The sequence below is a fragment of the Erinaceus europaeus genome, chromosome 13 (assembly GCF_950295315.1).
Source record: "Erinaceus europaeus chromosome 13, mEriEur2.1, whole genome shotgun sequence".
Lineage (NCBI taxonomy): Eukaryota > Metazoa > Chordata > Mammalia > Eulipotyphla > Erinaceidae > Erinaceus > Erinaceus europaeus.
This window is the reverse complement of record NC_080174.1, coordinates 19,521,547-19,536,122: the sequence shown is the minus strand read 5'-3', so window position 1 is coordinate 19,536,122 and position 14,576 is coordinate 19,521,547. Positions and strand designations below refer to the sequence as shown.

The window sequence follows — 14,576 nt, the reverse complement described above, 5'->3', positions numbered from 1 at the left end:
AGGTTAAGTCTAGTCCTTTCCCACCAACAGTGACTTAGCAACTGCTGACACCACTCAACTCAGCACAGTCAAATGCCCTGGGCTGCCTCTACAGAGAGACTGTCAGATTTGATCTGCAGAAGAGCTAGCCACATGAAGGAGAGACCATTAAGTCTTTTAGCCAGTATGAATTTATTGTAAGCCTAAAGGATGCTCCAAACCATGTGAGAGCTGTTTGTTGAATGTGGTACAGGCTCTCAAGAGAAACTTTTCTATTGTACCCAACATAAAATTGATCCATCTAAAGGAGATTTAATAAAAGCCAGGAAGCTAAAGTGATTATGCACCACTTATGAGGGCTTCACTTCCTCAAATCCATCTACAATGTGTGACTTGAAACTATTCTTCCATCAGTAGCATATAATTGTCCTAATCAATCCCCGTTCAAATCTTCTTACCTACCCTCTTTCCAATCTACAATTGATATTCAAACCAGAGCATTTTGGGGTTCCTGTTACATACTGTTTGGATTATTATTAATATTAACTAGCTCAGAAACAAAGAGTGGACTGTTTGGACTAATTTGTTTTGTTTTATACCAATGCCTGAATGTGTGTTAAGGAAGAAGCATATTATATGGCTGATCCATGAATACGTTTCTTATTCTAAGAAGAAATGACAAAAACAGAAATATATATATTTAAGCTGGAGGGACAGTATAATGGCTATACAAAAAAATTTCATGCCTGAGGCTCAGGTTCCAGAATCAATCCCCAGCACCACCATCAACCAAAGCTGAACAATGCTCTGTATCTTTCTCTGTATCTTTCTCTCTGTATCTTTCTCACTAAAAATAAAATATTTTTTAAAAAGAAGCAAAATATAACAACATAGTGTTGCTTGAGAACGTCCTCCTAGTTAAACTTTCGTTCTGCATAAAACCAATCTCTTCTCTTTCATGGTGTTTGCCCCTGAGAATTAGCCCTCATCTAGTTGTTGTTTGTTTGTTTGTTTTTGGTTTTGTTTGTTTTTTAGTTATCTTTATTTATTTATTGGATAAAGATAGCTAGAAATCAAGAGGGAAGGGAATGAGAGAGAGAGAGAGAGAGAGAGAGAGAGAGAGAGAGACCTGCAGCCCTGCTTCACTCGTGAAGCTTTCCACCTGCAGGTGGGGACCGGTGCCTCGAACATAGGTCCTTGCACATTGTAACTTGTGCGCTCAACCAAGTGTGCCACCACCTGCCCTGAGTTGTTGTCGGTCTTTAGCTAAATGGAAGTTGTAGGTGTCCCTCTAAGAATGAAATAATCCGGGGTCGGGAGGTAGCTCAGCGGGGTAAGCACACATGGCATCAAGCGTAAGGATCCAAGTTCGACCCCTGGCTCCCCACTTACAAGGGAGTCGCTTCACAAGCGGTGAGGCAGGTCTGCAGGTGTCTATCTTTCTCTCCCCCTCTCTATCATCCCCTCTTCACTCCATTTCTCTCTGTCCTATCCAACAACGAACGACAACAACAATAATAACCACAACAAGGGCAACAAAAGGGGGGGATGGTCTCCAGGAGCAGTGGATTCATGGTGCAGGCAAAACCCTGGAGGCAAAAAAAAAAAAAAAAAAAAAGAAGGAGATGGACACTAGAGAATATGAGGATCCTCAGAATCCCCAATGGAAGCATTTTAAGGTAATAAGAGTGGAAGCAGTATATGAAGTACTTCAAATACTGACGTTGTAAATAGTTTCTTGTCATGCTTCAGATTTAACTGCGTTGCCTTTGCAACTCAAGGTCCAACAGCGCCCTCTTGTGGTTCTTTCTTTCCCTGTAATTTTGCCACAGCTCATAAAAGGAAAAGGCCAGAACACAAACAGGCTCCGTCGTGGTAACTTTCAGCTTCACCATGAGAAAAATTACAGCATCCAAGTGAGAAAATTAGTGGAGGAGTTTCTAAACTACATTCTTCATCTACATTCCAGTGTAAAATAGGAATGTTTATACATGATCAAATGAAAACCTGAAGCAACGAGTTAGTCTGAAATCTTTTTTTGAAAAATACTGTTATTTATTTTAATGAGCTACAGAGAAATAAAAAGAGAGAAAGAGAGACCAGAGAGTACTGCTAAACTCTGACTGACAGTGGTGCTAGGGAATGAATCTGGGATCTTGGAGCCTCCGGCAAGAAAGTCTTTTGCATAACCATTATGCTATCTGCCCAGCCCATGCTAAAGAGTTTGAAGGGAGTAGTTAAAGTTTGCTGAATGAATAGGGTTTTAGTTCCCTGGGGGAGTATACACAGCAAACCAACTAATCTCAGTGTTTCGAAGTCTCTGACTTCTCTGGAAACTGAGTTTGGATAAATAATATGGGAAAGCAATGATCTATAATCAGGTGCAGTCATTCTCCTCAGAGCCTCTATATTTGGTATATGCATTTCTCCAGTGTGGCTTTAATGTGTTCTGTTCAGCATTAGTGGTGCACAGATTTTGCCTAGTGAAACAAAAACGCTAGTTTTAACAGGAAATGCTTTGGTTCTCACATGTTTTCTATTTCTCTCAGGCAGGTAGAATCCACACATGTAGTTGACTTTCCAAACTGAGACTTGACTAACTGACTGACTGACTGACTGACTCTGCCTCTCTCCTTCCCCCCCGTGGACAGAGGGAAATGGAGCCTTGACTTGTCTCTCTTAAATTCTGTTTTCCAGTCCACCGTCCTTAGTGTAAAGTCGCTGGCAGTCATTATTTATTAAACCAGGACCTCAACACAAATCACCTGGCTTGCCAGTATAAATGTGAGCTGTTTTGTAAAGAAAGGTGAGGACCCCTCCCTTCACACAGCCAGTTAGGGGACTGTGAGGCAGGGCAAGCTGTCAGTTCACACTAGCCAGATATGTTTCTACAAAAGACCTTCAAGCTGCTGTTGAGTACAGCTTCACAGAAAGACTTCACCTTCTGGGAGACCCAGAAATGTTTCCAAGGACCTCCTGTTGCCATTAGCCAGCCAAGTCTCACACTCGCCCTGCCTTTTGCCTCTTCCAGCACAAGGAGGCGGAGTGAACATGGAAGTTCTCTTGCAACTGCCCATACACAAGAGTTTCTGTGGTGGATAAGTGTATAGCACAGCAGACTCCATTTGCAGCTTGAAAATTCACTACAGCTATTAGCTTAAAATCCTTAAAAGTGAAGGGGCCAGGAGGTGGTGCACCTGGTTGAGCGCATACATTATAGTGTATAAGGATCCGAGTTCAAGCCCCTGGTCCCCACCTGCAGGGGGAAAGCTTCATTAGGAGTGAAGCAGAGCTGTAGGTGTTCCTATACTTCTAAAGCACTCTCCTGGCCATCCCTCTTTTCTGTCCAAAAATCCTCCATGATTCCGTACAGCTTAAAAAGTCCAGACTACTTAGCATGCTATTCAGTACCTACCAGAGTGTGTGTGACCCTCGTGTGAATACCTCATCTTAGTCCCTTTCCATCTACTGTTTTCTCCAAGCCAGGATGCCCTGCACTCTATATTCACTGCTTTCCCACCCCTGTGCTTCTGCTCCTGCTACTGGGCCCAGCTGAAAGCACCAGTGAGAGCCAGCTAGTTCTTAAATTGGGGGGCCATCCTGAGTTCTCCAACCCATCCAAACAGATTACTAAGTAAGATGCCCTGATTTTATTTATGTAATAATCTCATAGAGAGAAACTGAGAGGAAAAGGGGGAGACAGGAAGAGGAAGAGACAGGACCAGGTGGGGGGTGCGCCTGGTTGAGTGCCCACGTTTCCATGAGCAAGGACCCAGGTTCAAATTCCAAACTCAACGTCCAGGGGGAATACTTCACAAGCAATGAAGCAGAACTGTAGCGCCCTCTCTCACTCTCACTCTCTCTCTCTTGCTGTCTCATCCCTCCTTTCTTTCTCCCCCTCCCCTCTTGACTTCTGGCCTCAAAAAAAAAAAAAAATGACCAAGAGTGTGGATTTATAGCGCATTCACAAAGCTACAGCCATAACCCTGGTGGTGTGCACGCGCGCACACATACACACACACACACACACACACACACACACACTGAACGAAACTCCTGCAGGACTGCTTTACTACTTGTGAAGCTTCTCCCCCTGCACGTTGGGATTGGAATTTGAACCTGGGGATCCAGATCCTTGTGCATGGTAACATATGCACTCTACTAGGTGCACAATATCCCAGCATTCCAATTTTAAATACAAGTTTACAACACCTCATTGCAGAAAATGTTTAATTTTCTTTAATATACTAATACAAGTAGTTGTCAAAGCATGTTCCCAAGCTCAGAAGCATCAGAATTGCCCAAGAATTCTGTAAACACATAGGAACCGTGTTATTACAAGAACCCTTGAATGATTCTGATAACCCCAGTGTGTATGTTGTTAAATCTGGAGCTAGCCATGGTATTTCTTGCCTGTGTTTTTAAAATCATTTCTCAAGATACAGAAATATGTGGTTCTCTTCTCAATTCAGTCTGTTTTCAGTGCTTTGCAGCCCACTCATCCAAAATGAGACAATGGCAAACAGGTTGGGACTCTTGCCTTTGACCAAAGTCTACCAACTCCATTGCTTGGGCATTCAGGCTATATCACTCAACTCTGTCCACTCTTTCACAGCTGATCAGGCAAACCCCTGCAAATTCCTGGCCTGTGGTGAATTTGCTCAGTGTGTAAAAAATGAGCGGACCCAGGAAGCAGAGTGTCACTGCAGACCAGGGCACGCCAGCCAGGAGCACTTGGACTACCTCTGCATTCCTGGTGAGAAGTGTGAGACTCGTCAGGGAAAGAAAACTTTGTGCAGGTGGGTAGATTACACTAACTTTGTTTGTTGTTGTTGTTTGTTTGTTTGTTTTTGCTTCCAGGGTTATCACTGGTGCTCAGTGCCTACACTATTAATCCACTGCTCCTGGTGGCAATCCTTTTTGTTTGTTTGTTTTCCATTGTTGTTGTTGGATAGGACAGAAAGAAATTGAGGGGGGGGGGAGAAAGAGAGGGGGAGAGAAAGATAGATACCTGAAGACCTGCCTGTGAAATGACCTCCCTGCAGGTGGGGAGCCAGGATCTCCAACCACGGTCTCCAACCGTGATCCTTGCACAGGTACTGTGCACTTCATACTAAGTATGCTTAACCTGGCATGCTATCATCCGGCCCCCTTACACCTAGCTTTGTAGATCAATTACTCTTTATTCATCGGGTGGGCAAATGGCTCACTCCCTGAGTATATGCTTTGGTGTGCGTGAGGCCTGCAGTTGGGCGTCAGGTACCACAGTGGAGCAGCACCACGGGCAGCCCAAGTGAACTCTAGGGATATGGGTGGTGGCAAGGTAATGTGGTCTCTCTCCTTTTCTGTCTCCTCTATCTGAAACTAAAACTTGGGGGTCTCAGGAAAGTCCAGTTGGAACAGTGGAATCACACATGTGCAAAAGAAAATTAAAGAAAGGAAGAAAAGAAAGGAAAGAAAACTTGGGTGAAGTGAGAAGCAGAAAAACAAGGTAAACAGGGCGGGCGGTAGCGCAGCGGGTTAAGCACAGGTGACACAAAGCGCAAGGACCCGCATAAGGATCCCGGTTCAGCCCCCCCCCCCCCCCCCGCCCCGCTCCCCACCTGCAGGGGAGTCGCTTCAGAGTCGGAGAAGCAGGTCTGCAGGTTTCTATCTTTCTCTCCCCCTCTCTGTCTTCCCCTCCTCTCTCCATTTCTCTCTGTCCTATTCCACAACAACGGCATCAATAACAACAACAGTAATAGCTACAGCAACAATAAAAAAAACAAGGGCAACAAAAGGGAAATAATTTTTTTTAATTTTAAAAAACAAGGTAAACGAGATACACAATTTTTATGTGTGTTACCAAGAGTTCTTAAAGCTTACTCAGCCATCAAGCCTTCGTACAAATGTCTGCTGAATCAGAGTGTTGAAATTTAAATATCACTCAGACACTCTACTTTCAGACAATTATCCTACTATATAGTTGTCGTACAAAATAAAACTATAGGGGCCAGGCGGTGGCACACCCAGTTAAGCACACATAGTACTATAACTTATATTTCTCTCGACATTAAAGATGATGATAGTACGAGATAAATGTTTCTTAAAAAAAAAAAAAAGGAAGCAGTGTACCTCACCTGGAAGGATCCCTACTTTGGCATGCATGAAACCAGCTTCAAGCCCCACCTATAGAGGAAAGCTTTGCAAGATCCAGGTTCAAGCCCCACCTGTAGGGGAAAGTTCTGCAAGTGGTGAAGCAGTGCTACAGGTGTCTGTCTCTCTCCCTCTCTACTTCCCACTCCTCTCCAAGTTTCTGGCTGTTTCTATCCAATAAATAAAGTTAATTTTAAAATAATTAATTAATTAATTAAAAGACATAACAACAACAAAAATGCAGTGCTATACTTCAACCAGAGATATGGGCAGAGGCAAGGAGGGGGCGGCATCCAGGTATTTTATCCCATGAGAAACATAAATGACAGAATAATAGATCCTGCACAGAACATATATGTTTGTCGGTAAAGAATACATTAGATGTTCTTCCATGTAAATTCCTTAGTGGCTACCATTATTGGAGATTTCTGTTAATTATCAGCAAAGAAAGGACCCTCTAAGGCAAAATGGAGATTCGCTACTTGGCTCTTAAACCAAAACTCAGAAGCAAGTTATTTGCGGACACTATAATAAATCTGAAAACAAAATTCTTTAAAGAATTGTAAACTTGGGGCTAGGCATCATCAGTCACAGCAGGCTGAGTGGACACATTACCCTGTGCAAGGAAGTGGGTTCAATTCCCCAGTTCCTTTACCCGCAGGGGGGAAGTTCATGAAGAGTGAAGCAGTGTGGCAGGTCACCTCTCTGTCTCCCTTTCTACTTAGCCTTTCCCTCTCGATTCTTCTCTGTCTCTATCCAAGTAAATAAATAAAATATTTTAAAAGGATTATAAACTTGGTCAGATATTTATTATTCTACCTGACAGTGAACAAGGAGATTGGAACAATAAGAGTAAGTGCTTTGCTGAGATGAGCCTATAGACACACAATGAACACTTTCAACAGGCTCAGTTATTTGTCATTTATGACTAAGTCATTAACACTAATGTCTTCTCCTTTATTTTTCCCTCTGTTCTTCTCTTCCATTCAATATTTATGAATACGCTGCATCCATTTTTCATTTCCCTCAATTATAGATGCTTTCTATATAGGTTCACTTGTATTATGAACTTACTTGGCAAAATTCTCCCAAGAATAAACAAAATTTTCAGAGGTCCCTTTGTTTTAGCTTAGTGAGTTTGACTTTGATAATTGTGACATCACAATTATCATTATGTAGACACATAGAATGCAAATTGAGATCTAACTTGGAGAAAATTATCACCCTTTCTCTTCAGACATAATTTCCACTTTGTTCTTTAATAGTTCTAGTGTGTTGTGACTTTGTTTATAATAATGAAAACTCTCTCCAAGCATAGGGGCCGGAATAGGTCCTTAATAGTTTCAAGTGATATTTATGAGATTTGTAATAATGTAGAAATGTTTAACTGCAGCGAGATCAAAGGTTTACTTACATGCCATGCTTTAGATATTAGGGAAGAAGCATTTTTCCCACTAGAAGCTTTTCCTTACTAGCCCCTTTTGAGGAAAGAGAGAGATTAGAAGCTAATATTATCCAATCCTAACTGTGGAGACAGTATAGTGGTTTTGCAAACAGACTTTTATGTGTCTGATGCTCTGAGGTTCCCTTACCACAATAAGCCAGAGTTGAGCAGTCCTCTGGTCTTGGTTTCTCTCTGTTTCTGTTTCTCTGTGTGTGTGTGTCTCTCTCTCTCTCTCTCTGTGTGTGTGTGTGTGTGTGTGTGTGTGTGTGTGTGTGTGTGTGTGTGTGTGTGTGTGAGAGAGAGAGAGAGATGAAAATTCCAATCTAGTATTTGTTTAAAGCAATCATTCTGCCAACTCAATGTCCTTGGAATGGATAATCAGACTCAAGGACCCTTTTCCTGCTTCCTTCTCTCTTCCAAGGTGGTATCTGGGTATACATACATACAGAGGATGAGAAAGAGGTTCTCTTTGACTCACTGGATCCTATGGCAAGTTTCCATCTGATATTATCCTTGTTTGTGATTTCAGTGAAAGCTGTGGTCCCCATGTGGTCCCCACTCTCAATGCCCTCTACTCTCCCAGCCAGGACAAATAGAAACCAAAAATCCAGCCTTAGCTGGTAGCAAGGAAGAACAAGGAACTTGTCCAACGTCCTCAAATTACACCTCTTCTGTCCTCTGAATTCTTCCCATCAAATGTTGAAAGTAGGAGAGGATTTTCCTTCTTTAATCCCCTTTACTTTATCCCTGAAATTATAGTGGAACTGTATATTGGGAGAAAGAAGCTTACCAATAAAAGAACATATTTCAGAATGTGCCCTTCAAACACCCATTTCATAATATAAATTAAAAAAAAAAAACAGGTGCAAAATATGTACTCACTGGCGTCAGATATTACATAGTATATCCATAGGAAAGTCTGGAATTTTATGCAATTTTTAAAATAATATTTGATTGTATGAACAAAATACTATTACAGCATCATTTTTCAGCCACCAGCACTCAGAACTTAATTTTAAAAATAGCTCCACTTCTTACAAGAGGGACAGAGCACACATCTTTTCTAGGAGCCTTATTCTAGTCTTCTGAGACTGCTGCCTAAGAAACAGTAAACTAACCGGAAGGCAGCGCTCAGGGGAAAACAAAACACACTTCCTCAAACCCAAACGGAAGCCACCTGCAATAATAAGAAGAAAGAGCTATCATCATTTAAAGACCAAAATCGTAGGCTGTTGTAGTTGCTATCTGCGCTCAGGAATCTGTATCTCAGGAAACAGAGCAGGAATGTTTTTGCTTTCTCTTGCAGGTCACCAGGTCATTCTAAAAATCAAGTCTATGAAACCAGTGTTACAAAGTCTCAACGTGAGCAAACTAACAAGGTGATCCAATCATACTTTTTCTATAGTTTTTTTTTTTTTTACAAGTTCTTTATTTTTATTTTATGAAAATGAAAGAAACAGGACAAGGGAGAGATCAGAACAGGGCGTTCCGCATACATGTAAGGAGTTAGCACTGGGTAACTAAACTACTGCCATGCAGCAAACTTTCCTTCAATACAGTGGGGACCAGGTATCAACCTGGTCGCTCACGTTACAGTGCAGCACACTACTTCCGAGGGCTTGAAGCCGGGTCTTTGTGCACTGGGATGTGTGCACTCAGTCACGTGTGCCAATGCACTGCTCAACTTCTGTCTTCTTATTTTTATTAATGTTTCACTTATTTTATTTTTTATTTGTATTTTTTAATTTTTATTTATTTAATCTCTTTTGTTGTCATTGTTGCAGTTATTATTGTTGTTGTTATTGATGTTGTCATTGTTGGATAGGACAAAGAGAAATGGAGAGAGGAAGGGAAGACAGAGGGGGAGAGAAAGATAGACACCTGCAGACCTGCTTCACGGCTCGTGAAGCGACTCCCCTGCAGGTGAGGAGCTGGGGGCTCATCTTCATGCCAGTCCTTGCATTTTGCACCACCTGCACTTAGCCCACTGCACTACCACCCGACTCCCAATGTTTCGTATTTTATCTGTGACTAATAGTGGGTAATGAGATTATAAGATTACAGTGACCTATGCTGCTGGCCCTTCATCATTTTACTTTACAAAGGAAGAGAACTTGCCTATAACCAGGTTGAACTTAGCCTCTCTAAAGCTGTTCTAAATGGCTTTTGGAAAAATGTCTTGGAAATTTTTTTAGTCTGTGATAACCTAGTTTAAAAAACTGTACCAAAAAATATTGTGCTGAGTTTTTAAAAATATATTTTGTTTTATTTTAATGAGAGGCATAGAGAGAGAAAGGTAGAGAAAGAGACTAGAGCACTGCTTAGCTCTGGCTTATAGTGGTGCAGAGAACTGAATCAAGGACTTTAGAGCTTCAGGCATGAAAGTCTTTCTTTCACAATCATTATGCTAAATCCCACACTCTATACCTGGTTTTTGATGGTAAAAATCATTATCAACTACCATATTTCCTACTATCTGACATCATATCTAGTTCTCCTGAAATATTATAATGTATATATACAAACAATATTTACTTACATTTTTATATATTAATAGACAGCCAAGAAGCATACAAGGTAATTACACCAAATGCTTATCATAATTCTATATTTCTAAGTACATCTGGGAGTAAAAAAAAAAAATAAAGACAGAAAGGTTTCTAACTTGGAGCATTAAATGTCAATGAGACAAAAAGATCTGATGTTACAAAATGGTCAGGATGAAATAAAATAAACACCAACTAAAATAAGTCCTGAAGCAAATAAAAATACAATACAGAGTGATGGTGTTTGCTCAGATTGGAAAGGAACATAGAAATTGTGAATCACAAATTATTTCCCCTTCCTGCTTCAAGATAGAGTCCAACTGCTGCCTCTAAATAGAGTTAAGAAGAGATGGCATCCATTCTTCATAGGCATCCATTCTTCATAAAATCAACAATAAGAACAAAAAGGGAAAAAATGGCCTCCAGGAGCAGTGGATTCGTGGTGCAGGCACCAAGCACCAGCAATAACCCTGGAGGCAAAAAAAAAAAAATTTTTTTTTGAGGGAAAAAAATGTTTTCCTTAAGCCAGGAGGTGCCACATCTGGCTAAGCACACACACATACGATGTGGAAGGACCACGGTTGATGCTCCCAGCCCCAACCTGCAAGGAGGAAGCTTCACAATTTGTGATACGGTGCTGCAGATGTCTTTCTCTCCCTCTCTATCCCCCTAGTCCCTCTCAATTCTTCTCTATCTCAATTAAAAATAAGTAAAAATAAAATTTTCTAATAGTTTAAAACAGGTGAGGGGCAGAGTGCAGGTCCTAGAACATGATGGCAGAGGACCTAGAGAGGGTTGTATTGTTATATGGAAAACTGAGAAATGTTATGCATGTACAAACTATTGTATCTACTGTGGATTGTAAAAAATTAATCCCTCAGTAAAGAAATAAAAAAATTTAAAAGAGAGGGGGGTCGGGCGGTGGCGCAGTGGGTTAAGCGCACGTGGTGCAAAGCGCAGGGACCGGTGTAAGGATGCTGGTTCGAGCCCCCGGCTCCCCACCTGCAGTGGAGTCGCTTCACGGGCGGTGAAGCAGGTCTGCAGGTGTCTATCTTTCTCTCCCCCCCTCTCTCTGTCTTCCCCTCCTCTCTCCATTTCTCTCTGTCCTATCCAACAACAAAGCAACGTCAACAATGGCAATAATAACCGCAACGAGGCTGCAACAACTAGGGCAACAAAAAGGGGGAAAAATGGCCTCCAGGAGCGGTGGATTCACGGTGCAGGCACCGAGCCCAGCAATAACCCTGGAGGGAAAAAAAAAAATTTAAAAGAGAGTTGGGCGGTAGTGCAGCGGGTTAAGTGCAGGTGGTGCAAAGCACAAGGACTAGCATAAGGATCCCGGTTCGAGCCCCCAGCTCCCCACCTGCAGGGGAGTCGCTTCACAGGCGGTGAAGCAGGACAGATGTCTTTCTCTCCCCCTCTGTCTTCCCCTCCTCTCTCCATTGCTCTCTGTCCTACCCGACAATGACAACAACAATAATAACTACAACAATAAAACAACAAGGGCAACAAAAGGGAATATTTTTTTTTAAGTTTAAAAGGGGGCCAGGCAGTGACACACCTGGTTGAGTACACATATTACAATGCACAAGGACCCAGATTCATGTCCCCAGCCCCCACCTATATGGGAGAAGCTTCACAAGTGGTGAAGCAGGGTCGCAGGTATCTCTCTCTTATTTTTTATTATCTTTATTTATTGGGTAGAGACAACCAGAAATTGAGAGGGTAAGGGAAGGGAGGGAGCAAGAGAGAGAGAGAGAGAGAGAGAGAGGGAGAGGGAGAGAGAGGTCACAGGTATCTCTCTTATTTTTTATTATCTTTATTTATTGGGTAGAGACAACCAGAAATTGAGAGGGTAAGGGAAGGGAGGGAGCGAGAGAGAGAGAGAGAGAGAGAGGGAGAGGGAGAGGGAGAGGGAGAGGAAGAGAGTGACATCTGCAGCACTGCGTCACCACTCATGAAGCTTTCCCCTGCAGGTGCGGACTAGGGGCTCGAACTCAAATCATTGAGCATTGTAACATGTGCACACAACCAGGTGCACCACTACCTGCCCCCTCGCCCTTTGTATCTCCCTCTCAATGTCTGTCTCTATCCAAAATAAATACCTAAATAGAATTTTTAAAAATATCTTTGGGTTGGCAAAATAGCTTGAATAACTCACTTTTCCATCTAAGTGACCCAAGTTTGAGTCCAGCCTCCACCACATTACAATATCTCCCCCCCCTCTTTCTTCTCTCTCTCTCTCTCTGTCTCTTTCTATTATCTGAAAAAGTGAGCCCCAATAATGATAAAAATATATTTCTCTTTCAGGGAACCAGGAAAAAAAATTTTAAGGTACTGACTATAGGAGATGAAGAATTTAACCACCACGATAGGGAAGGAAATTAAAAGCTGATTTAATGCCAAGATTATCTTTTGCTGTATTTCAAGAGAGATGGTTTGCTTTGTCAAAGAAAATTGTCTCCACTCAAACTTCTGAAAACCTAGGCAAGAACAGTCACTAGTCACTGAAACCCAGGGATACAGTCAACCTTCAGAACCAGCACACACCACATCTCAAACAGAAAAGATCTGTGAGCTTGATTCAGAATTTGTATACATAAATTCTAAAAAAAAAAAAAATGCTCAGTAAAACACTGGTAAGTCAGGTTCGCTTCCAGTTGTTTAAATATTGGTCACAGACCATTTATAAGTGCAACTTACTCAGCTGCTCAGGGGAAGGTGAAATTACATGAAGAAGCTAGACTGTACATAGAAGACACCTGTCCAGGAGAAGAAATGCAGGTTTCTAAATGCTGAATGAATACAGTACAGAAACGTTTACAGTGAGTACGTCTATGCACTATCCATCGCTGTCAATAGACACACCGGCAGTTCGTAGGCTCTCTAGTTTTATAAGTAATATTTGTTGATTTGCAAAGACCTGAGTTCGAGCCTCCGCCTGCAGGGAGGAAGCTTCATAAGCAGTGGAACAGGCTGCAGGCATTTCTCTCCTTATTTTATTGTCTTTATTATAATAACAAAAAATTAAAATAAAAAATAAATTATTACTAACCCAGTATATTGTTTTACTTTATTCATTTATTTTATTCACTTCTTAATTGTTGCTTTAAAAGATAAAAGGCTCTGGGAATAGGGTGGTAGCACAAAGCACAAGGACTGGCAGAGGGATCCGGGTTCGAGCCCCTGGCTACCCACCTGCGGGGGGGGGGTCATTTCACAGGTGGTGAAGCAGGTCTGCAGGTGTCTTTCTCTCCCCCTCTGTGTCTTCCCCTCCTCTCTCCATTTCTCTCTGTCTTATCTAACAATGACAATAAAAAAAAACTTAAAAAAATAGTAAAGGCATTGAGGTTCAGATATACATAGCACGCAAACCTGTCACTAAAAAGAACAACTTTTTTTGGGGGGGAAATTGTCCCTTGTGACACAGCCAATTCCTGTTTTCCACCTCAAGTATGCCATGTGTGTCCTACTGTGTATTAACCTCGTGAATATGACTTTAGAATGACCTTGGTGTGTGTAGGTGAACCGGTATCAAGGTAATCTAGTTTAGCCAGTTTTTAATACCGACTCAGTGAGAAATGAATCTTCAGCATGTCTCTCAAATGTTCCATTATCAAATCTATTTGCTGTAACCTAATTTCAATAAAGTATGATAAGGATCATATTCATAGATTTATAATAAAATGGGTCTGTGTTTTACAGATACTTTTTGAGTTTGCTTCATGGTTGATGAGATGTGATTCCAAGCATGAATTTAATGCTGCCAAGAAGAAAGTAAAAGATTAAACATGGGCAATAACATTTATTTACCACGTCTCCATGGATTGTTTCAGATACAGAGGGAGAGAAGAAGAGGGAGGGAGGGGGGAGAGTGGGGGAGGAAAAGGGAGAGGGAGAGAGAGAGGCAGAAGGAGAAGGAGAGGGAGAGGAAGTCACAGCACTAGACTTCCGTTGGTGCAGTGGGGACTGGGTTAAAGCCGGGTCACAGATACAGCAAAAGAGTACACTATCCAGGCAAGCTACTCCACCAGTCCTACTTATTGTTATTGATGGGGCTTCACTGCTCCAGCATGACTTTTCCAGACAGAAAGAGAGAGACACACACACACATACAGAGAGAGAGACAAAAAGAATTTGGATCCATACTCCCAGAGGAAAAGAAATGTTAGGGGAAGATGACTATAAGGCTCTGAACCCCAGTTTCATCAGGATCCTGAGAGAGCAGAGGAATAAAGGAAGGACACTCAGAAATAGTAACAGGTGTAGGGGGTGACTCAGAATAGAAGGCAGGACCATAACAAATATATATATGGATATACGGGAGTTCGGCAGTAGCACTGGGTTAAGCGCACATAGTGACTTGAGCAAGGATCCTGGTTCAAGTCCCCAGCTCTTCACCAGCAGGTCTGCAGGTGTCTATCCTTCTTCCCCTACTGTATTCCCCTTCTGTCTCAACTTCTCTCTGTCCT

General features: G+C 41.9%; 1 protein-coding gene across 1 annotated transcript in view; it reads left to right on the top strand.

The window, feature by feature from the left end:
• Positions 1 to 13,046, top strand: part of IMPG1 (interphotoreceptor matrix proteoglycan 1) — a 119,729-nt gene extending 106,683 nt beyond the window's left edge. The window contains exons 14-16 of the mRNA XM_007521957.2: positions 4,595 to 4,778; positions 8,865 to 8,937; positions 12,415 to 13,046. Coding sequence (XP_007522019.2) covers positions 4,595 to 4,778; positions 8,865 to 8,937; positions 12,415 to 12,492 — 335 coding nt within the window. The 3' untranslated portion in view covers positions 12,493 to 13,046. The remainder of the gene's footprint in view (positions 1 to 4,594; positions 4,779 to 8,864; positions 8,938 to 12,414) is intronic.
• Positions 13,047 to 14,576: the final 1,530 nt, after the last annotated feature.